Source organism: Pan paniscus, chromosome 5 (assembly GCF_029289425.2).
Source record: "Pan paniscus chromosome 5, NHGRI_mPanPan1-v2.0_pri, whole genome shotgun sequence".
Classification (NCBI taxonomy): domain Eukaryota; kingdom Metazoa; phylum Chordata; class Mammalia; order Primates; family Hominidae; genus Pan; species Pan paniscus.
Window position 1 is genome coordinate 27,806,600 of NC_073254.2, and position 24,874 is coordinate 27,831,473.

Below are 24,874 nucleotides of genomic sequence, written 5' to 3' on the forward strand. Positions count from 1 at the left end.
ACTCGGCCCAGAAATTGTACATCTAGCTATATATTCTAGAAGAATCCTTATACATGTTTACATGAGTGCCTGAACAAGTATGAATACAGTAGCGATGTTTGTATGCCACAACGTGGGAACAACTTAACTTGCCTTCAGCTGCAGGCTGGTTAAATAAATCATAGTACCTACATCCCATGAAATGGCATGCAGTACTCAAAAAGAATGAGGTGGGAAGAGCTATGGAACCATTTGATAAGTTAGAGGAAGAAAAAGACTTGTAGAACAACATGCATAGAATGATTTCATTTATGTTTTTAAAATGGTATTTGTATATGGTGTGGGAAGATATGACTGTTGCAGGGGAGAGGCGGGGAAAAAGATGGAGGCAGTAGTGGATTTGATGAGTTAGCCTATGGAGGGAGAGAGAGTGAAAAGGACTGTTTTCTCTTGATTTCTTGAGTTTTTTACAGTAAAATATTTTCATGTATTATTTTTATAAATAAGTGTGTGCGTGTGTGTGTATGTGCAAGACATTTTTTTTAAATGCCCTATTTTTAACAAATTCATCTAACCTAGGTATTCCACCAAGGAGAATGAGCCCATCCAAGATGCTTATTTTAAATTCATCAATGTCAGGCTGGGCGCAGTGGCTCACACCTATCATCCCAGCACTCTGGGAAGTAGAGGTGGGTGGATCATCTGAAGTCAGGAGTTTGAGACCAGCCTAGCCAACATGGTGAAACCATGTCTCTACCAAAAATACAAAAAATTAGCCAGGCGTGGTGGTGGATGCCTGTAGTCCCAGCTACTTGGGAGGCTGAGGCAGGAGAAAGGCTTAAACCTGGGAGGTGGAGGTGGCAGTTTGTCAAGATCGAGCCATTGCACTCCAGCCTGGGCAACAGAGCAAGACTCCGTCTCAAAAAAAAAAAAATTCATCAATGTCAAAGAGACATAGGATTCCCTGGCTCATCACAAATTCATATGGAGAGGGAGATTGGGAAAATACATTAAGGAGGTATCATGGGGAACTGGCTTTCGTAAATACAGCATAGACTGACATGGTGGCTCAGAAGAGGAGTTTAAAAAATGACTAAACTAGAACTACTGTCACTATTAGTAGAGGTGGTCTTTGGTCTTTTATCTCCAGACGGCTCATTTCTAAAGTACTGGCTCACATGCAGACAGATTTTAGAACAACAAAGTGGAACAGAATGCTGTGAGAATTTCCCTAGTTTTCCTGTTTTTTCCTTCTTTACAAACCAGTGCAAGGATTGGTGTGTTTTAAACTGGAGATTTGATTATTCTTCAGGTATGGTGAGGCCAACAGATAAGAAGACAACTGCCATTGAAAAGATCGTTTTACTCCCAAATCCCAAGAGCAAGGGGCATGCCACCCAAGAAGGGCCACACAGGGGGAGGTATGGGAGGAAAATGTGGGTGTGATCCTTGTTTGTGGTTTCCATGGGAAGGAACAGGCAAGACAGAATAAGCAGGCTTAGGATTGGCCAGCGGGAACACTTTCAGTGGGCTCTGTCACATAGGGGTGGTCTCTAGTCATCTCGTACCGGCCCTGGAGTGCTGAGGACAGGTGCACAGTGACTGGGAATGTACTAGCTCATTAAAGGAGGTGGTCAGGACTGTGGGCTCTGAATAGATTCATTTGGATGTGAAAGGCACATTCAAAGAATTCTATTCACTCTCTCTGGGAATCAGCCAGCCACAGGAGAGGCAGTCCATCCAGGGTCGGCAAGGCTCCGAGGTGTCAGAGCATCAGTAATACAGAATAAAAGGGCATGGTGAATACACAGTGGTAAAGATGCTAGAATAGCCATGCCTTTTGAGGTTTCATGCCTAGTTTTTATATTAAGGCAGAGTTTGAAGGCAAGTTTAGAGAGCCTTCCTTGGACATGCCAACCTTTAAATACAGTTTCTTGGGGCCATTTTTGGCTATGTTTGGCACTCTAATTGAGAAATCACTCTCCCAGTCATATTTCAGGCAAGTGAGATATGCAAAATCTCTTTTTTTACATGTCTGGATCTTGTCAGCTAACATTGTTGGTCTATAAAAGCAAAGCACAATTTGCTTTTTTCCTTTCTGTCTTCAGGCTTCTCATATGTTGGTTTTGAATTGTAGACTAGATGTTTCTAGAAGTAGTCTTTGCACCTTTGCTGGTTTATGTAGTTCTGTTTTGATGTTTCAGTTCCCAGCATCACATTGTAAAGCCTCTGATGGTTTTCTGCATTGACTGCAGGCTGGAAATTTGGTTATTTTCTAAAGATCAGGGAGTTGCCTTGGCCACCTTCTAAGCCACATATTCATTGTGGGGAGAACTAGATTCCGGATTTTTCTGTTTTGGTTCTACTGATCAATGAGGTGTTAGAGGTTTAAAACATTGCTGAAAAGAAATTTACCTTTATATGCTATATTTCTAATTTTTCAATTTTAATGTTGGCCTCCTAGCTTTTTGTGACCTAAAGTTTATTAATTTCTTAGTCTGCTTAGATTCACTATTTTCATTTTTTTAACTAATGCTTTTGCTATTACAGGCATTTTTCTTTAACAACTTTATTGAGGTATAATTTACATACCATAAAATGAACCCATTGTAAGTATATTTCAGTAAATGATTTCAGTAAATTTAAAGGGTTGTGCAGCCATCACCGCAATCCAGTTTTATAACCAAATGGTTTACACTGAAGCATCCCCTTGTGTGGACACTTGGATTTTATACTGCCCTGTATTTTATTTTATTTTTTATTTTATTTTATTTTGTTTTTTTGAGATGGAGTCTCACTCTGTTGCCCAGGCTGGAGTGTAGTGGTGCAATCTCAGCTCACAGCAACCTCCACCTCCTGGGTTCAAGTAATTTTCCTGCCTTACCCTCCTGAGTAAGCTGTGATTACAGGCCACCACGCCTGGCTAATTTTTGTATTTTTAGTAGAAATGGGGTTTCACCATGTTGGCTAGGCTGATCTTGAACTCCTGACCTCAAGTGAGGCCCACCTCAACCTCCCAAAGTGCTGAGATTATAAGCTTGAGCCATCGTGCCCCAGCCTGCCGTGTATTTTAATAACTGTATAATATCAGGGTGATTTTTGGATTTGAGAATAGGTTTTCTTGTTTTAAAATAAGTCCTTCTGACTTTATTTTTTTGTATAAAAATAATATCTGCTCTCATGCTTTTCCAGCACCTCTAGAAATACAGATGTTTGCTTAAAGGGATGGATTGCTTTGTTCTGTTCACTTTCATTTTCTACCTCCCAAAGACCAAACACTCCCAGGCAGTCAGCTCACCCTCACACCTCGGTTCTCATTTAGCTGATTTATCTTATCCCTGCCATCCGTCGGGCTGGTACATGACACATCACACCTTCTCTCTTTCTCAGTGGCTCACTCCTCTTCTTCTAAATTCTTTAACTTTTCATAATTCCTTCTTTTTTCTTCCTTTTTCATGTTTGTTCTACCCAAAGCCAAAATTATCGAGGAAGGAGGGTCAGACCATACCCGGTTTGTGAGAAGGGAAACCATTGTATTTTCTTTTTTCCCCATATTAACCCCATTTCCCGCTGTGTTTTACGGGTCAGTCATAAACCAGGTCCAATGGTTGTCCCTTTGCACCAGACAGCCCACAGTATTTTACTTCCTGGAGCAGTGGTGAGCTTGTCCTAGTGTAAAAGTTAAAGCAACTTCATCTTGGATGCTAATCCACCATGTTGGCTTCTGATTAACCCCAGGTCTTAGAAGGCCTCTGAGATTTCCAATTTATCTACTGTTCTTTGTGCAAGAGCATGTACTTATCGTAAGTGCTGCCCTTAGGTCAAAACAACCTTAATGTTACCATGCTTCGGTTGTCCTACACTTTCTTTTCAATCATGCAGACCCTTTCCATATAGTATATAAGCCCTGGGTCTGGGAGAATAATGGCCTGGGGATCCACTATCTCATCTCACTGCTGCCCAAGACCCAGCCCTGGCTTCTGTTTGTGAGTCCCTAGTACAAATTCAGAAGATTAATTTCTCAGCTTTTCTTTGTCCTCTCAGCTTCCTCAGACATGGGGGGGTAGGTGTGCATACACCTGCCTGCTGCAGAACACTTTGACCCCACTGAAACTTAGCTCCGACTTTGGAAGAGCTGCTTAAAGTAAAACCAGAAGAGAGGCGTCATGCATACCTTGTTAAGAGAGATGGTAAGAAGAGTTCCTGGCTGGGCACAGTGGCTCACGCCTGTAATCCTAGCACTTTGGGAGGCCAAGGCGGGCAGATCATGAGGTCAGGAGTTCGAGACCAGCCTGGCCAACATGGTGAAACCCCGTCTCTACTAAAAATACAAAAATTAGCTAGGCGTGGCAGCAGGCGCCTGTAATCCCAGCTACTGGAGAGGCTGAGGCAGGAGAATCACTTGAACCCAGGAGGCAGAGGTTGGAGTGAGCCGTGACCATGCCACTGCACTCCAGCCTGGGTGACAGAGCAGGACTCCCTCTCAAAAAAAAAACAAAAAAACAAAAACAAAAACAAAAAAACCTGAAGATTTCCTTACAGGGAAGAAGCTCCTGAGAGTAAAGTGGAATTATGTCACTTTACCATGACTTTCAACCCAAGTAAACTCAAATCAGATTGCCTTCTGTTTTTAGAGCCTTTTTGTTTTCCTATACATTATAATCATTCTCACAATGATGTTGCGTCATGGAGAAAAAGGGAAGAGCATTAAAATCTCTTTCTGCCCTTCCACTTACTGCTGTGGTACTCTGAGTAAGTTCATTTTGCTAGGCCTCAGGTACCTCATTGTAAATTGGGAATGATTATACTTTACAGGATTGTGGTGAAGATTAAGTTAAGTAACAATTTTTCATGCTTCTCAAAAGAATCTGTGCATTCGCTGTGGGCTCAGGGTTCTATACCAGGAATGGACAAAGCCATAGAAGAAATAAGCCATCTCTTTCCAGCATGTCACTTTAACTTGGAAATTGGTGGTGATGGAGCAGGAGTATTTTCTTATTTAAATTAAAACAGATATATTATGTGATTTCTACATTTACTTTTAAAGGAAACTTAGTACGTTAAAGAAATGTACTTTATTTAACGCTTGGCATGGGCAACTTTGAGTCATACCCTTGGAGCCCCTAGTATTCTCCCTTTGTCATAAGGAATGTTTCCATGGAAAAGTTTGAGAAGCACTGGTGCGTGAAAGCATCTGGCATAGTCTGTGCCACGTAGCACATTCTGATTTAACTTCCCATGTCTGTTTGTTAACGTATCCAACTGCATTTCCCTAGCACATGCTTGATAATGTCTCTTGGATGTGGCTAGCATCGAACTTGTCATGCATCCTCCAACCCCGATTCTCACCCCGTATTCCCTGCTTTAGTCACGGACAGCACCGTCCACTGAGTTATGCAGTCAAGAACCAAGGCATCCTTCTTGGCCTTTCTCTTTCCTGCATATCCCTGTCCAAGCTTTAACATCTAGTCGTGTCTACATTGCCACTTTCACATGTCTTGGGTGCATCTTTTGTCACTGTCAACAGCATCTTCATCTCAGCTACCATCATCCCCTGCCTAGATGCCTGTAATCACCTAGTCATTGGCCTCTTTCCAATCCATTCCCTATATTAAAGTGAATGTTCATCTTTCGTATCCTCAAAGCTGATCATTTCTTCCCATTGCTCTTAGAATAACATGGTCCATGAGGCCTTTCATGGCCCAGCCTCCTACCCCATCTCAAACATTCTTCATCTGATGCTGGCAGCTGCAGCCACACCAGCTTTCTTTCTGTTCCTTCCTGGCACCATGATTTCTCCATCTAGAGCAGGCTGCTCTATCTGGAGCATTTCCCTCGGCCCCTACCCAGCCCCCCTCGGCTCAAAGATCTCTTCTTCAGAAAAGCCTTTTCCAACACCCCAATCAGGGACAATATTTACCATATGCTCTGATAGGAACTTGTCCCTTTTCTTAAGGAGGACTGATCTTAACTTGTGATCACACATTAAGTAATATCATCATTTGATGATGGTCTGAATGTCACATGAGTCTGTAAACTCTATCACGGCAACAGCTGTCTCTTTGGTCACCATTATTTCCAGCCCCAGCCGGTGCCTTTGACTGTGGACAGCGGATCCACAGTTGTTGAGTGACAGCTGATGTCCAGACGGCTGAGTGCTTAGCCTGAGAACATCCACATTTCTCTTAATAGCTCAGGATCTTGGACCTCCAAGTCCAGGGTTCTGCTCACCTCATTGCAGATCTTCCTTTAGTGCTGTAGACCAGGTCTCTCCACTTTAGTCTGTGGTTTACAACACCTAGAAAACCTCATGTTGTTTAAGAGAAATCCGTTTTATTTATGCGGTTAAGTACAGAAGGGGAAAGCATCTCTTTATATTTGGATGGCTTTTTGTCACCCAAACATCTGTAACAAACCCCGTACCTAAAGCCCCCCTGCTTCACCTTACCTGTCCAGTCTTCTTCCGCTGTGCTGCTGTGCTGCTTAGCAGATCTTTTCTTTTCTTTTCTTTCTTTTTTTGAGACAGAGTCTCCGTGGGTTGCCCAGGCTGGAGTGCAGTGGCACAATCTCGCTCACTGCAACCTCTGCCTCCCGGGTTCAAGCAATCCTCCTGTCTCAGCCTCCCAAGTAGCTGGGACTACAAGCATGCGCCACCACGCCCAACTAATTTTTGTATTTTTAGTAGAGATGGGGTTTCACCATGTTGACCAGGCTGGTCTCAAACTCCTGACCTCACATGATCCACACACCTCAGCCTCCCAAAGTGCTGGGATTATAGGTGTGAACCCCCGCGCCCGGCTGCTTAGCAGATCTTTTCAAATCAGGCAGAACTTTCTAACCTAACTGCATGCAATTCCCTGTCCCTTCTCCAGCCCTTCCCCAAGCTCCGAATAGAACATCTTTCTGCCTTCCTGCCACCATATAATGTCATCTGGTTTGACAAATAAAACTCTTGAACCCCCACACAAACACTGTTTCCATGTTTCCTGCACCCAGCTTTCCCCCTTGTCCTCCCATATAGCCCTCCTGCCGTCACTTCTGTGGGTACAGATTTATGTCTCTATTTTAGGGTTAATATGTTCTCCGTCAGCTCTGTGTGAGTGCATTCTAACCTAACATTTATTTTTCTCCCTCATACCACTTAATTCATTATAATTTCAGAGAGGGAGCTAGAACGTAACATTTTTAAAATAGTAAGTTCCAAAATATATAATTAGTGATTCTCAGCCGAGTCATGCCTGAAAATAACCCAGAGAGCTTTTTCATCACAATGGAGATGTCCTGGTCCCACCCCGGACCTATGAAATTGGAATGGCTGGGCTGAGGCATCAGTGTTTTCCCAGTGTGGCAAAGTGACTTGACTAAGGTCACTCGACTCATGTCCCGTAGCTTAGAGGGTGGCAGAGTTAGAATCACAATCCTTGCTGCTTGCTTTCTTTCTAGTTCTTCTTCATATTCTTTGGACTAAATTCCGTTGAGGGCAGTGTGTGTTTAATTAATCTGTATCTGAATTTGTCTGCATAAAGTAGTTTCCTTATTTTATAGCTGATGATTTTCCCCTGAATATGTTTTCAAAGGCTGTGGAGGTTGAATCAGTGTGTACCAGAGACTACGCCAGCTGCTGGAATAGCCTTCTTTCCTCCCCATGTTCGCCCGTGTCCCTCCTTTGAGCCACAGGCCTGCCTCTTGGGCAGCCCCTCATTTCCTCACTCCTGGGTTGTTTCTACTTGATTTGCCCCCCAGCACACCCACTGTTACCTCTTCCTTCCTCCAGCCCCGCTGCCACCTTCCCAAGCACTTGACCTAGGTGCATGGTGGCGCCATGGTGGAGGTGCACTGGGTAACTGAATGGTTCCTTCTTCATTTGGCTGTTCCAGCTTGGAGCCTAAGAGAAGAAGGCAGTGGAGGGGCCGTGCCATGGAAGCCACCCCTACCTTTAGACAGTATCACCTCCGGACCTTGGGAGGCCACACCAGAGAGCTTCTCAGAAGATATTTTCACACCATTTTTTAAAATAGTTGGAAAGCAACGGAATCCTCAGTGACGCATGATCTCTATGAACTAGATCATTGGAACAGCAGTCCCTCCTGGGAGGAAGTACCATGTCCAGGAAAGTTCAGTAAGACATGAGGCTCGGCTGACATCCAAGGTGGCGTTTCTAGCATTGAATCCCAGTTCCTTTACTCAATAGCGATGTGACTCTGACAAGTTGTTGAGCTTTTCTGTGCTACAGGTTCAACCATAAATTGGGGTTCAATTAAATAAGAACGCCTACCTCGGCTGGGCACAGTGGCTTACCCCTGTAATCCCAGCACTTTGGGAGGCCAAGGCAAGTGGATCACGAGTTCAGGAGATCAAGACCATCCTGGCTCAAACCATGAAACCCCGTCTCTACTAAAAATACAAAAATTAGCTGTGCGTGGTGGCATGTGCCTGTAGTCCCAGCTACTCAAGAGGCTAAGGCAGGAGAGTCGCTTGAACCTGGGAGGCAGGGGTTGCAGTGAGCTGAGATCGCGCCACTGTACTCCAGCCTGGGCAACAGAGTGAGACTCTGTCTCAGAAAAAAAAAGAATGCCTACCCTGTCATAGGTGGTAATTTGAAGATTATTTGGAAGCTTAAATGACATAATCTGATTAAAAGGTTTATTATGATAGTATCAGAACATATTAACTGGTATGTCTCATTAGCTCACATTAGCAAAGCACGATTTACAGAAGCTTTCTCGTACGTTACATTGCCATATGTGTTAACATAGGATCCTTTAGAAGACAGCTTTGTTACCTGCTCACATCTGCCTCCCTGTTTGTCTTCTGTTTGTAGCCCTGGAAAGGAAAATATCTATGAGGCAAAGCAGAGAAGAGCTGATAAAGCGAGGAGTCCTGAAGGAAATCTATGATAAAGGTAAGGAGGATTGGTCTGTCATCCCCGGGTCAAAGAGTCATGCGTGGAATCTGCATGCATATTGCTTGGAGTTCCATTTCATTTTCTGCATCACCAGATATCAGGATTTGAACCGTTAAAACTCCAGACAGTTCTAGAGAGAAAAGAGAACATAGCAGACAGTGCTGAAGCTGTCAGCATCATATGAGACGAAGGAAATAAAACTCCCTTTTCTGAGCATTGGAATCAAACCACAGGAGGCTAAGCAAAATGATGTGGCCCCAGGAATGATGCAGGCACTGGTTGTGAGTCTGTTGGTATGCAAATACACACGACCAGGGTGCAGTCACCTGTTTAGGCCCTTTCAGCAACTAAGGATTCCCAAGACAAGTGTGAGAAATCCATACTCATCTAGGATTTCCTTAACTTGTTTTTGTTTGTTTGTTTGTTTGCTTTTGGTGGTCCATCTTGCCACAATAGAATAAATTGAAGGAGATCAATTTGTGATATATGACTGTACATTTAAGATATTGGAAATGATAATATTATGGTGCTTCAAATGCTCTGTGAATGTGTCCACAGATATTTGCTGGTGAATACCACGTGTCCTTTGCTTATTGAATTATTGCCTTTGAATATGAATGTATGCAGTGATCTACATGGCATATGAAGTATCCTTCACTCCTCTTTTCTAAGAGCTTTATGGTATTTTAGTTTATTATGTATATATTTTGGAGACAGGTTCTTGCTCTGTTGCCCAGGCTGGAGTGCAGTGATGCAATCACGGCTCACTGCAGCCTTGACCTCCCAGGCTCAAGGGATCCTCTCGCCTCAGCCTCCTGAGTAGCTGAGACCACAGGTGTGCATCACCACACCTGGCCAATTTTTGTATTTTTGTGCAGACAGGGTCCCACTATGTTGCCCAGGCTGGTCTCAAACTCCTGGGCTCAGCAGTCTTCCCACCTCAGCCTCCCAAAGTGCTGGGATTACAGGCGTGAGCCACCGCGCCTGGCCTTTGCAATTTTCAATTGAACTTGCATGCGTGCACCTTCTCTTCTTGCTCCTCCCTCCTCTTCTTCCTCCTCCCTCCTCTCCCTCTTATCTCTTTCTCTCACTCTGAGGACCACACTCCCTCTGTTAGCGCTTTAAGTGAAATAACAGACTGTCACTTCCAATCTTGTTAAAATCATCAACAGTGGTTTTCTATGTCAGGTCTTCTGATTGTTTCACGCAGGTGTTATCTGGTGGGCCAGATTATTAAATCACATAATATTCTACTTTAACAATCTGTCCTGATAGTCAAAGTGCTCCTGTAATCTGCCGACGCAGTCCATTTGCTGTGTTTTTGTAGGTCTTCTACATGCCTCATGTGTGTTCTACTACAACGAGGCAGGTGGTACTTCTGGGTTCTGGCGCATCTTTCAGACTCCACTGTTTTGTGGGTTGCTTCTTATTCCTCTGGTGAATCTGACCTCCTTCATTCTTGTCATGGGCCTTCCCCATGGTATTTTGAAGTATTTTCTCTTAGCACAAATTATTAGCCTGAAATGCAAGAGAAAAGTGGCCTAGCTCTTGCCCTGCCCCGGTGGCAAGGCATAATGGAGGCAGAATGTGAAGGTGCATGATTCCAAACTACGTTCTGTCATTATCAGAACCTCCTGGGGTCAAGCAAGCCCTATGGTAAGCCAGTTTTATCCATCGATTTCTGTGTACGACCATACCAGCATACCACTTTTTTGATGGATTAAGCTCTCCAGGAAAAGAATCCATACTTTTGTTGCATTTCTTCAATGTCTTGCTGCCTGTATGATCCCCCAACCCTCCCTTGTTTTGTTGTTGTTGTTGTTTTGAGACAGAGCCTCCCTCTGTCACCCAGGTTGGAGTGCAATGGCACGATCTCGGCTCACTGCAACCTCCGCCTCCTGGGTTCCAGTGGATCTCCTGCCTCAGCCTCCTGAGTAGCTGGGACCACAAGTGCGCACCACCATGCACGGCTACTTTTGTTTTGTTTTGTTTTGTTTTTTTAGTAGATATGGAGTTTCACCATGTTGGCCAGGCTGGTCTCAAACTCCTGACCTCAGGTGATCCACCCGCCTCCGCCTCCCAAAGTGCTGGGATTACAGGTGTGAGCCACCGCACCCGGCCCCTCCCTTGTTCTGATTTTAAATCTCCATGCTTCATCATAAGCTCCTTTCCCCATATTCACCCCCCAGGAGAGATGGAAAATGTTTAACTAAAGGTATAGTATTATATAGTAAGCACCCGAGTGCTTAAATAAATATTATTGTTACAGCCAAAACTTGTTCAGATCCACTTAAACAATCCCTCTTCTCCCTCAGGAATATTCTGAAGTAGAGAATACATGTACAGTAGCATTTATTATTTCCGTTACATCTAATAACTGGGTTAAGATAAGAATTGCCTAAGTGGCTTCCTGACTTATAAAAAGAAGTCACAAACTGTTGGAGCAAAAGCCTCATTTGATAGGGAAAGAAACAGGATCCCTGAGACTGGAGGGTCCCTTAGGCTACTCTCAAGGAACTCCAGACTGTTGGTGCCCCAAGTCCTCACCAACAGTTAGGAGTTCCCTGAGAGCAGGCACTGTGCCTCTGTCACACTTGCTTCTTTCTCCATCAGCACACATGGAGCTGACACAGGACCTGCACTCAGTAAGTGGCTGCGGGCCGGGCGTGGTGTCTCACGCCTGTAATCCCAGCACTTTGGGAGGCCAAGGCGGTGGATCGCTTGAGGTCAGGAGTTCGAGACCAGCCTGGCCAACATGGTGAAACCCTGTCTCTACTAAAAGTACAAAAATTTGTCGGGTGTGGTGGCATGCGCCTGTAGCCCCAGCTACTTGGGAGGCTGAGGCAGGAGAATCACTTGAACCCAGGAGGTGGAGGTTGCAGTGAGCCAAGATTGCGCACTGTACTCTGGCCTGGGCAACAGAGCAAGACTCTGTCTCAAAAAAGGAAATAAATAAGTAAATCTGTACATACATACATAAATAAGTGATTGCAGAGGGAAGGACCAGTCTAGTCCCCACATGTCACTTGTCACCACAACTTCCTGTTTTACTTTGATCCTTGCACTTATCACTGTCTGTTCTTTCTGTTGTTTGTTGACTGACTTTGCTCACTAGCACATAAACTGTAGGAGAGCAGGGGCCTCAGAGGCTGCGATTCCCCAAGCCCCAAATCATGTCTGATATAGTTTGGATGCTCAAAAATGTTTACTGTTTGGATGTTGGGAAGAGGAGAAGAAGAGACAGGCTAAAATGAAAACTTCATTGCACATAGTAGTGTATAGGTTTGTGTTTTCTATGGGATTTTCTGATAAAAGCATTCATTTTGTATCTCTGTGGATATTAATCTCATTGCCTCATATTATAGTATATCTACAGTTAGGAGCATGAGCCCTGGAATCAGTTTCAATTCTAGTTCCACTGTTGACTAGCTGTGCAACTTTAGTCAAGTTGCTTGACTTCTCTGTGCTTCTCTTTCTTTATCTGAAAGTATGGGTGATGTTGTGATGAGGATTACAGGAGATAGCACATATGAAATAGAACAGTGACTTTTTTATAACAGTGACTTTATAGTAATCTATAAATTCTCAATAAGGGTTAACATGCTGTGATTGTTGGTAGTCTCATCATCATCATCATTGTCCTTTATATTTTCTTCAAACCTTTTATGTGCCTCACCCTAGGTGACCCTATCAACAGGCCCAAGAATTCAGAAGGGTGAACATCACTGTCCCCTTTTGTCTGAGGATTTAAAAAGTACAAAGATCTGTGACCTCCTCAGAATGGCCTTCGTGTCGGTGTCCACCGAGAACCCAGTCTTCTGTATCCGAATTCGGTTCCACCTGGCTTTCCTCTTAGCCTCTAAGCAAGTCGTTTTCCTGTCATTTGTTCTTCCCTTTCTATAATATCATTCTTTTTCCTGTATCTGAGATTCGGGGGGGTAAATCAAATAGAATTTTATTGCCACAACCTGATGAACAGCAAATGGCAAAGAGACTTTCTTTTTTTAAGTTGTTCATTTCAAGGATAAATCTCATAGATTTGGAGCAATCATTCCATATTGCCTGGCTGGTCATTCCTCATTTTACACCATCTCCTTGTGTTAGCGCACATGACTCTAGCTAGTTACCGGCAGCAAAATCGTTTCCACCAGCGATGCATGGACCCTGACAGCTGCCGCATTGATTTGTAATGACTGTGTCAGCCTGTCCACCTGCATGCAGCCTCCAGGCCCCACCTCTGTTTGTGCCGCAGTTATGCTGTTTGTGTGCACGATACTACTAATGTGGTGGAAGATAATTTGTCTTTACTAGGTAGGATTTTCCCTTCCAGTGCTTTTTACATTATTGATTTTGCCTGATAATGCCCCACTTGTTCATAGAAACCATGAAAATAAACTAGTGATTTGAGAGTCATAATTCTTTGGGCAGAGTACACACAAAATTAATGAGGTTTTATTACTCTGACAGTTCTCAAAATTCTTTCCATTTTTCTTCATGGGTTAAAATCCCAAACTGGTCAATGAATTTAATTCAGGCAAAACGAGAGCTTGGGTCTAAGAAAAGTAATCTCACATGTCGACTGAACCGGCACAGAGATTCCTCATTTAACAGAGTGTGTTAGACAAGAAGAGCATAGTTATTCAACAGCTTTTTTTTAATTATTGGCTTCCATATTGAATCACATAATTTTACAATCCAGAGATTTAGATAAAAGTTTTAAAATCAGAGGAAATAGTTTGATCTCTAGATATATTGAGGCCAGGTAAGAATGCAGCACACTTTGAAAACCACATAAAAGGCAATTTTAAATTATGTTAGTTGTGATGGTAGCATGGACAGAAAATTGTAGGTTATTTTTTTCTCATTTTCCTGATTTTCTACAATATGATTGTTTTATAAAGAACACAACTTAAATGTTAAGGTGAACTGCCAACACTATAAATAGTAAAAATGTTAAACCAATTAATGGCGTAAAATAATCTATAGTTCGACAGTTTATTTTTATTTATTCCTCAATCTTACGACCTATTTGCTTAAATTTGAACTTAATTTAAACAAACTAAACAAAGTTTAATTAAACAAAGTTCTCCTTCGCTCCCGGGCTATGCATGTATTTATTCATTCAACAAATTGGCACCAGGTGCTCCCTCCGTGCCAAGGAGTTGCCTCGGTATGGAGCTACAGTGATAACCACAATTGCAAAATCTTACCATTTCAGAGTTTACCTTCTACTCAGAAATAGGAAATAATACATATAGTATTTGTTGCCAAGGAGTGATGAGCGCTCTGAAGAAAAACGAAGCAGCAGGATAAGGAAATAAAGTCAAGCGAAGGGGGAGGGGGTTGTGATTTTAGGTCAGTGTAATCATGGAGGACCTCTTGTGGGAGGTGACATTTTCACAGAGACCTAAACGAAGTGACTGAGTGGCTCAAACAGGGGCATGGGCACCCAGATTCTGAAACCTGGTCCTACTACGACTTTAAGGCAACTTGTAACTTCATTCATGAGCCCTTAAGTTCTTCAGATTGCCCCGGGATGTTTCTTTTCAATAAAGGCCTCTCTGTGGCATTTGCTTCTCTCTCATTACCCTGTAAATCAGAGCCCGTCACTGCCTGCTCAAAGCCTGCAGTGGCTCCACATTTCACTCAGAAATTCCAGGTTTCTACAACAGCGTAAAGCCCTGCATGGTCTGCCCTCCAACCCCTAACTTTTGTTTTCACTCTCTTCATCCCTCCTACAAACTCCCTTTCCCTGGTGCCACTTCAGCCCTGCTTCCTGGCCCTTGAGGTTGGCGTTGGCTGCACCTTCTTCCAGAAGCCTCTTCCCCCAGATATCCAGATGGCTGGCTCCTCTTTCCAGCCTTGGCTGAGGTGTCACCTTCCCAGTGAAGCTTACTCTGCGACCACCAAGTTTAAAATTGCTGCCGCCTCCTCTAAGTTCTTAGGCCCCTTACCCTCCTTCTTCCTTTTTTCTTCTATCTCTTATCACCTTCCACCTTCAGACGCCTGTAAATTATGTATTTATCATGTTAATTTTTTCTTGCCGATCTCTCCTCACTTCATAAGCTCCACCAAGCAGGGCAGGGGTCTTCGTCTGATTTGTTCCCTGTTGTAGCCCAGGTGTCTATAGCAGTGCCTGGGACAAAATTGATGTTCAGCAAATGCTAATAGAAAGCAATGAATGCAGGCATGAGGTAATTTCTGCATGTTCACATGACTTGGTTTATTCACTGCACTGGCGAAATCCAGAATACTAAGAACACTGATCCCCCTTATTTATTCAGTTTTATGGTCCATAAAACTTTATTGCCAGTTATTTAAATAGGTAATATTATATTATGTATATATTTGTATACATGGATGCCAAATGCCCTACTTTCAGATAGTGACTTTAAGTGGTATGGGAAAAATATAGCAATGTCAGTCAATAGTATAGTCATCCCGAGGTATACGCAAGGGATTGGTTCCAGAACCACCTCCCGTACCAAATTTCGCACATCCTCCAGTCCCATAGTCAGCCCTGTTGAAACCCATGTATACAGAACATCAGCCCTCCAAACACAGGTTTTTCAATCTGTGTTGGGTTGAAAATAATTCACATATGAATGGACCTATGCAGCTCAAACCCGTGTCATTCAAGGAGCAACTGTATATTGTTTGGCCATTAGTAAAATAGTGATAATATTTCTCACACTTGGCGAGGATCTCACGAAGTCACCTGGCTAGCTACTGATTATTCCAATGTAGGCAGGAAGCAGCTGAAGCCCAGAAAGGTTGTTGATGTAACCTAAGTCACAGCCGGTGAGTGTGAACTCTTAAAACCCCTGCTGAGATCACATGTTCTTCATGTGGGATTTATAGGGACACAGGAAAGCTATGCACATTGGTTGTCTGAGAATCTTAATAAATATTGCTATTACTAGCTGTTGCAAGTAATCTCTACAAATAAACATGATGCTGTATTTGTAGAATGTTAGGGGATAACAGTGGTGATTGTGCTATTTCCATCACTGAATTTCTCTATGAAGCCTCAATTCTACCACAGTGTCACTCACTTTGTATGGTATGGGTATGTTTAATTCACGTGGATGTATCTTTTATTGGGAGGATGGGGAGGGAAAAGAAGACCACTTCTCTACCATCCGATGAAATGACATTTTCCCTGCATGTTAGACAATTCCACACCCTAAATGTGGCAGCCTGCTGTGAGATCACTGAAGCTGCCGCAGCTCACCTGGTAGTTTCCACTGCAGTCCTACCTAGACCTGGGGGAAGAGGTAATCCCACAGGGAGGGGAAAAGAGATAAGGAGGGCATGTATCCTGCAAGGAAAGAATCAAACTGACAGTGTGCCAGTGAGCAACTTTGCTTTCCATTGTGTGCTGGAAATTAGAGATAACATGCCACAGCAAGTAATAAAGTGCATTGAGGTATGTTTTTTTCCTTAATCAGGTTGGAGCAACCTTAATCAGGTTGGAAGGTGTTATTTTTAATTATAAACACAAACAGAAGCTTCCTGAAATGGACAACTCTTTTACACAGGGGTCGTATTTTTCGTCTTCTGACATTCAAGATGAAAAAGCCCAATATTTAAATTAAAAGGTCATCGTATTTTAAAAATAAAAATAAAACTTCTTCTCTGTATTAGAGGAGACAAATGTAGACTCGAGCCTTCTTAAATCCCATAGTTTATCTGGTATTCCAGGTGCATAGACTTCTAAATCTTGACGTTTATAGGAAATGCTTTTCACAGCCTTTACCAGGCACTATTGTTTGTCACGTTTTTAGCTGTTTCTGACGTCTCACCTAGAAATGGCATTTTCTGAAAGCTGTGATTTGGAGTAACCATGCGAAAATGAAAAGAGTGTTTACTTTCAGCATCAACAACCTATAATCATTTGTGTAGCACCTAAGCACTTAATACAATAGGTTTAGTTGGACTTGCTTTTTTAACAAAATCCACCTTTGAAAATGTAAAGGTGTTAAATTAAGACAGATAGAAAGTGGTTTAAACAATAAGAATAAAGAGCAATTGTGATAACAATTCTCTTAAGCAACACTGTTCTTTCAGAAAACCACTATCCCAAACCTAAAGAATTAGTGAGATAATAATTATTATTGTAATGAGTAAGCGTTCCACATAAATGTATTCATTCATTATATATCTGTGAGTGCCTGTTGTGTTTCAGGCACCATCCCGGGCACCAGGAATACTAGGAAGGCCAAGCCAGGCATCTCTGGCTAATAGAACTTACAGTCCTGATGACGGGTTTAGGCTGCTTGGCAGTTACAATGGAGAAAGGATAGTATTTTCAGGTGCATGTGGAAGCATCACCCACCGAGGTCTGGGGACTTAGGGAAGGCATCTTGGAAGGAGTGGTATCTTAGAGGAACCCTGCAGGGTGAGTAAGAATCATGCTAGAGAAGATAGGAGGGGTAAGGGAATGTTACAAGCCGAAGGACCAGTACAGTTGGAGGCACGGAGTCAGGAATAAATGAAGAGAAGGGGTAAGAGTGCCCAGCATGTCTGTAAGGAAAGGGGGAGTCAGGACAGATCATGCAGACTGGAAAATTATGTTTTCCACGTAATCAGATTTGCAGCCTCATCACACTGCCTGCAGGGAGACTGACTTGCAAGGAGAGCAAGACATGAATCAGGGATACCAGCTAGCTGACCGTTGCTGGGATTCAGATGATGTGATGGTGGGTAGTGGGGAAAAGGGTAGTAAGCATGGGGAAAAAGAGAGGACAGACTGGAGAGTTCTAGGAGGTGAGGTCTAAATGGACTTGTGACCACTTAGATTTGGGGAAGTGAGGAAAGGAAGTAGGCAGTGCTGAGACTCAGGATTTGGGCGTGGGCAACTGGGTAGACCATTCCCTGAGCTGGGATCCCGAGAGAAGTGAGTTTAGGACACAAAACATTGTGATGATTTGTCCCCATTGAGTCTCAGATATCCAAATATCTAAGTAGACCTCTAAGTATACAGACATGAAACTCAAGGGAGATCTGGGCTGGGCTGGGCTGGAGATGGTTTGGACTGGTCAGTGTATACATCCTGTAGTCATGTAAATTGATGGTATTTCTCAGAGAGAATGTAGAGTAGGAAAATAAGGTGGCCCTGATAGAAAACTCCATGGAACCCCAACATTTAATGTTTGGGGAGTAAAAAAATGACCTAGGAGTAAGAAGGACCCTCAAAAACTAAGAAGTGGTCAAAAAATAGGAGGTCAACCAAAAATGTGTAGCATCATGGAAGCCAACACAAGAGACTGTTGCTCAGCTGGGGACAAAATGGCCCATACTGTCAAATGCAGACACATCAAATAAGACAAGGAATGAGAAAAAGATCAGGAATAAAAGTGCCCTTTTGATTACATTTATGCTATTATATAGATTCTTCAGTTACCTGTGAAGCCAATATGCAGGCAGCAGGGTATAAGTTAAGATGCTCTAGATGCAGGTAATAAAAAGGTTAAAGAGACTGAAACAATAAGCAAATTTAGAAAGTCTGCAGGCTAATAATTTTTGTATGTTTGTCCTCTAAGGTATCCCAAATGCCTCAAACAATCTTAGAGTTTCTTGGTGCTCATTTCATATTTATTGTGTGAAAGAATGAAACTCACATAATAAAGTCCAATTGTAGGGCAGCTCCAGGGCTGGTTCATTCATCAGCTGTATACCATGGCTAATGGATGCCATCCTCTGGCTGTAACTCCTCATGGTGACAAGATGGCTGCAGTAATTCCTACATCACATGCGTATACCACAGTGTACAGGGAACAAACGAAGGCTATATCTTCTTGGTATCTTGATGACAGCAAGAAAATTTTGCACCAAAGGTTTTTCAGGATTACCCTCATGTCTCATAGATGAAAATTTGGGCAGATAACCATCAGATATTTTCCTCTAATTTTGACAAATGTTTCCTGAATTTAAGTATTGCAAGTACAGTCACCTGCCTGAGTGCTGCTGCATGATGTAAATTCATATTGGAATATCCACCATGAAACCACCCTTTCTAACTGCTTACCTGGACCCCTCCTGTGAACTCATGGCAGGGCGGGGTACGTGGGGCATGGTGGGCATCAATACCTCATCCACGTGTCCCCGGCCTTCCAATGCTCTATTACTCCCCAGCCACTGACATGCATTGACCTTTATAACTGGAAAGCCAGCCAAACTTTGGGAGTCTAGTAGCTAAGCTGGAAATAGCTTAGAAAAATGTTCCAGATTTCATACTTTTGCCCAAGACTTGTGTAAAGTTAGACAAGTCAATGGGGCATGCCACCCCATTCATAATGTCTAAAAGAACAGTACTCTTGCAGGAGTCCTGAGCCAGGGTTTCCAGTTCTGGCTCCATCGTGTTCTGTCTATGGAAGATACAGGGCATCTTTTCATCTCTCTAGACTCTGGTTTCTGATTGAATATAACCCCAGGACCCTAGACTGCTGCCGCCAGCAAGGCCATGCTTTCCTTTGATCCCTTCTCACTGTTCCCAGGCCCAAGCCTGCTTGATTGAAGGCAGTCTGTTACCAACCGGGTGATCCTCCTAGAGTCTCTGGGAATCATTCCATCCTCCCATGGAATGATGAACTCTTCAACTCCATTCTGGCCCTTGCCTGTCATCTCATAAAGGACATAATCCCATTTGGGCTTAAAGGACGTAATCCAATGTGGGAAGTTAGGTCATCACCTGCTTAGAGCAGGTACTCGATCAAGGTTAGCTATGGTCTCCACCAGCCACCTACTTTCCCTGCTCTTCTGCTCTCCTTTCATGCTTTTCTCAAGCCCTCCTCACAGTCCCCACCCCACCCCACTTCCGCCCAGGTAGAGCCGAGATGCACTGAAGGCTCAGGACTCCTCCAAGGGCCATGTGTGCCTCTGTAGTTCTGTCTCACTGCTCTCAGAGCTCCCACTGTCCATGTGTGCCCTGGAGCTCATCCCCCATCCCAGCACTCCAGGTTTCCCACAACTGCAGTTTCTCTAATAGGACTACAGTACACTGAGCCAGACACTCATTATGGTGGAGATCAGTGTAGCAGCATCATTTTAACCTCTCTGTTCCAGAAATGGATTGACTTTTGCACACATGTAAGGCCCATGGTTGTGATTTTCAAGTCTACCTTGAGCGGTGCTGTCCAGTAGAACTTTCAACAGTAACAGAAATGTTCTGTCATCTGCATCGGCCAATGCAGTATCCTCTAGCTATGTGTGGTCGTGGAGCACTTAAAATGTGGTTACTCTGATTGAGGAACTGCTTTGTGAATTTTATTCCATTTTAACGAACTTGAACACCACTACATGTGTCTAGTGAATACCCTATTTGAGAGCCCAGCTAGAGAAACAGAGCTGTGCAAATTTTGAAATGGCCGTCCCCTATAACTTCCCTCCCCCAACTCTAGCCATTTTTTTTTTTTTTTAGATGGAGTTTCACTCTTGTTGCCCAGGCTGTAATGCAATGGCGCAATCTCGGCTCACTGCAACCTCTGCCTCCGGGGTTCAAGTGATTCTCCTGCCTCAGCTCCCAAGTAGCTGGGATTACGGGCATGCGCCACCACGCCCGGCTAATTTTTTGTATTTTTTGTACAGATGGGTTTTCACCATGTTGGCCAGGCTGGTCTTGAACTCCTGACCTCAGGTGATCTGCTCACCTTGGCCTCCCAAAATGCTAGGATTACAGGTGTGAGCCACCACGCCCGGTCAACTCTAGCCTTTTCTAAAATCTTGGATGCTAGGCTCAGTTGGGCTACCCTATTAATGATGAAAGAGGCCCCTTTCGCAATGACTGATTCTGTGAGATTCAGACTATCAGATTCCATAGGAGAGAAACTGTGACATTCTGTTCATTTATATTCAATCTCTGCCCCAGTTGCATTTTTTATATCAAAATGCCCAGAAATAGCAAGATGGTATCTCCTCTTTCAGCTACAAACCTTGGAGCCAGAGTCATTATTTGGAAATAGTGGTCAGAGCCCTGATAGTTCATGAGGATACATCATCTGAGAACCATGCACTTGGCGTGCAGACTGCTGGGGAGGTATAACCATACCCGGGAGACAGGCACCACACAATTCCATGTAATGAGGTGCTCAGGTTACCAGGAGGCTGAAGGCAGGGGAAGCAGCCCAGACTCCACATGAGCCATGGTTTATTGACCATGAGGCGCAGTCAGAGGCAGCAAATACTAATAAATCCAGCAGGAAACAGCTCCAGGGAAGTGCAGCTGAAACAAGCTACCCAGGGTCAATGTCTTTGCCACTCTTGTGATGGAAAGTCATTGCATCTCACCTATTTAATGTTTTAGGCAAAGGCTTCTCAGCAAGAAGGAGAAGCCTATTAAAATCAAAATAGGATAATAAACTCAGAACAATAACCACAATAACAAAAAGCAAGATGATTCTTTGAGTACAAAAACAGGTACCATTTCATTCCTTGTGTGAAAATATCCACCCCAAGTAACACAGAATCAATTAAATTCTGAGAATGAAAATAAATTTTGCACAGATTTTCAAGGTAGTTGGATTCAGAAGGATTTTGTGAGATGCCTGCGTGAGGCAGAAAAGAACATCACGGCTCTTGCCAGATTGTTCTTGCATATTGGTCAGAATAATCCAAAGACTTGGCTGCAGGTAGGGGTAAAAAAACTGGAAGATTCTCTGACTTGTAGATTCTGAAAATATAGGTTCCCTGGTCCTACAGACCCCTGTAGTGTCTGCCTCAAATCCTGACAGTGCACAGAGACTTTTAAACACAAACACACACAACAAAATGACTTTTCTTCACTTGGAAAAGTCCAAAAGTGCCAAAGAACTAATGTATTTGGTTGGTACAAATGTAATTGCAGCTTTAATGAAAAGTAATGACAAAAATTGCAATTACTTTTGCACGAACTTAAATCGTTTTTTGTTTTTTTCTTCTTCCAAGTAAGACTATCAAGTCTTTTTAAATGCCCAAGCATCAAATGATAGTCACACTCATTAGTAAATAGGCAACATTTAATAAGAATATATTGCTTTCTATGCTCTACATTTAAAATTCTTTAAAATGACAACTATGGCACCATGTAATCACACCAATTCCCTAAACTCAGGCAAACTGGAGAAAATATCTCCAACAGAGATTGACAAATGCCTCAGAAACATTTCCAACTTCTTAGGCTTAGAGCTTTTAATCCATCGAGGAAATCCTTAGATAAATTATTACTTAGTTAACTGTTACTCAACACATCATTTTACATCATTTGACTGACTATCAGGGCAACTGGCAGCTTCGATTGCAGTGATTTGAAAGGTTGTTGGGATTAACGGAAGCTTTCAAAGCTCTGCATCTTCTTGCTAAAATGACACCTCTCTGAGGTGTTTAGATGGAGTTTCACTCTTGTTGCCCAGGCTGGAATGCAATGGCGCAATCTCGGCTCACTGCAACCTCTGCCTCCGGGGTTCAAGTGATTCTCCTGCCTCAGCTCCCAAGTAGCTGGGATTACAGGCATGCGCCACAACGCCCGGCTAATTTTTTGTATTTTTTGTAGAGACGGGTTTTCACCATGTTGGCCAGGATGGTCTCGATCTCTTGACCTCGTGATTCACCTGCCTCGGCCTCCTAAAGTGCTGGGATAACAAGCGTTTTCCATTGAAAACAATAGCTATGCCCCCTTAATGAGTGGATTTTTTTTTCTATTCACATAGAAAACATATATCAATGTCAAAAAAGTACATAAGACGAAGGCTCTATTTCAGCCTCACTAATGTTAGGACCACTAACACCAGAATGACACTTGTGTGGGAAGCACCTTAGACTCTCCATTTGAGATGCACAAAGGGCATGTCTGGGAAGCTAAAATGGGAACACAGAACATGCTGAACAGCAGCTCTTGTCTCAGAGAGAAAAGGCAATTAGCAAATGCTTGCGTTAGCCTCCTCTTCTGTGTCTTCACAAGGATAATTATTTGCTTTAACACAGGGTGGCTTGACTTCTTTATTTTGCTAACTATAGCCATAGGTGATCATCAGTAAATTAAAATGTGTTTGAATTTTTGCAAGCATGCATGTGTAAATTCAACACATTTGCATTACCAACAAAGATGCAGTGTAGTTAATTCTTCTTATGATTTTTGCTCTAAAATTGTCGCATGGCACTTCACTTACATAATGTTTCTTTACAATGGAAGCATAAATGTAGCCATGGTTTCATGATGTTCATTATTCTCTTCTACAAGAACTAACAGTTAAGAGAGTTTGAGTTTTGTTAATGACAACTACATGTCTTATTTATAAAGGATTCTATATGGTTCTTGCCATCCTTAAGGAATTAAAATTTCCAAGTAAGCCATTTTAAATTAAATCACATACATTCTCTCTCTCTCTCTCCCCCTCCCTCTCTCTTACCATATAGTACTAGCTCAGCATCTACTGAGCTAGGGACTTCACACAAGTTATTTAACTTTCTAATGTTCACTTCTCTCTAAACAATGAGAGTGATTTTGGTACTAACTTCATAGGATGGATGGATGGAAGGAAGGAAAAAATAAACACAGCCTGGCACATAGTAAGTTCTCTGAAATATTGTTTCAGAGGTTGTTATTATTACTATCATACATAAAAAGTCCAACATAATGCTGGACACCGAAGATGCTCCAGAAATGTTTCTTTCTCCTTTCATTTCTTCCTCCCTGTCTCTCTGCTGTGTACAGAGCCTTTTTGTGTAGAGCACAGATTTCTAGATCTATGTGAAAACTTTACTTACAAGTTTTTAAAAAATAAAAATATAAAACTTTGTTTAGCCAACAATAAAGCAGAAATTCATTCATTTACTTTCTAGTTCTTGCTGTAATAGCTCTAAACCGTATGTCAGGCAAGAAAAAGAAAACCTGAATATAAAATGCTGTGCTGTGTTAGCTCATCTGATATTTCAGGATGATTTGCAAGTTTGGGTGGGGGCGCTTTTTCTCATCTCTTCCAGCCCTCATGCAGAGAATACTTTGATCTGCAAGGAAGTCAGGCATCATCCAACACAGTCCTTTTCTTTTCAAGGGGCAGACACTAAGGTCCCCAGAAGCTAAGTGGCTTGTTGAGAGCTAGTGATGGCCAGGATAACAGGGCTCTCCCTGTGCTCTGAGTCAGGGCTTCTTTCCATTGCAGCTGCGCTTCACCCCACCTGTCTCTCCTGAGAACAAATTAGAGGCGCTCACCAGCACACCTCTGTTAACTGAGGTTAGCAGGTCCCCCAGGAGAGCATGGTTTCTAACACCATTCTTTCTATCACCTGTCAGCGCCTCCTTCGATTTCTTTTTACCTGAGGCGGAAAAAGCATTCTCTTCCCTTGAGTCTCCAGACTGTTAAGGATTTGAGGGGCCCTCTATTAGCAGTCTTCTTCTGTCTCTGAATTTCTGAACCATCCTCTGTCTCTGAGTTTCTGAACCATGTGAGAAATAAGACAAATGGGAGATCGAAGTAGGGGATCTCCTTTATCACTGGCAAAAGCTGGGCTGGAGGAAGTCGTTGATGGGTCTGATCATGCTCCTCCCCTAGCCTTGACCTCAAATCAGCCCACCAACTGGGAAAGCCTGAGTCTGGAATCAACACGGGTCCAGGGCAGGAGGGAAAGGATGGATTGGCTCCCCCAGTGGAGACACAGGGGCCAGTGCTTAAACCCCAGCAATGAGGCAGCAGTTAAGAGGGGCGAGAGGGTAGGCAAGCAGGAGCCCTGGGGAAAACGTCTCCATGTAGAAACCAGAGGAATGAGGAATGGGTTTCCCCTCTAACCAAGCTATTATTGTTTTAGTGTAACATGGCAGCATGCAATTTTTTTGTATTTTTAAAAATAAATGTAAGCATCTTGCAGGGGAAAAAAAGTGAATGATCATTAAGTTCCATATCATGCCAGATTCACTTCAGAGCTTTGCCAACCTGCACACATAGTTCATTTTCATGTCATTGTAATCCACATGTGCATACTGTCCTCCATTCCTGCTTTTGTGCTTGACATTATTTC

At 43.0% G+C, this 24,874-nt stretch overlaps 1 protein-coding gene across 8 annotated transcripts in view; it reads left to right on the forward strand.

The window, feature by feature from the left end:
* Positions 1-24,874, forward strand: part of PHACTR1 (phosphatase and actin regulator 1) — a 574,931-nt gene that overhangs the window by 436,699 nt on the left and 113,358 nt on the right. For all 8 annotated transcript variants that reach the window (XM_024928986.4, XM_034961452.3, XM_034961451.3 and 5 more), the window contains one exon: positions 8,801-8,881. In XM_024928986.4, the coding sequence (XP_024784754.2) occupies positions 8,801-8,881 (81 nt within the window). The remainder of the gene's footprint in view (positions 1-8,800; positions 8,882-24,874) is intronic.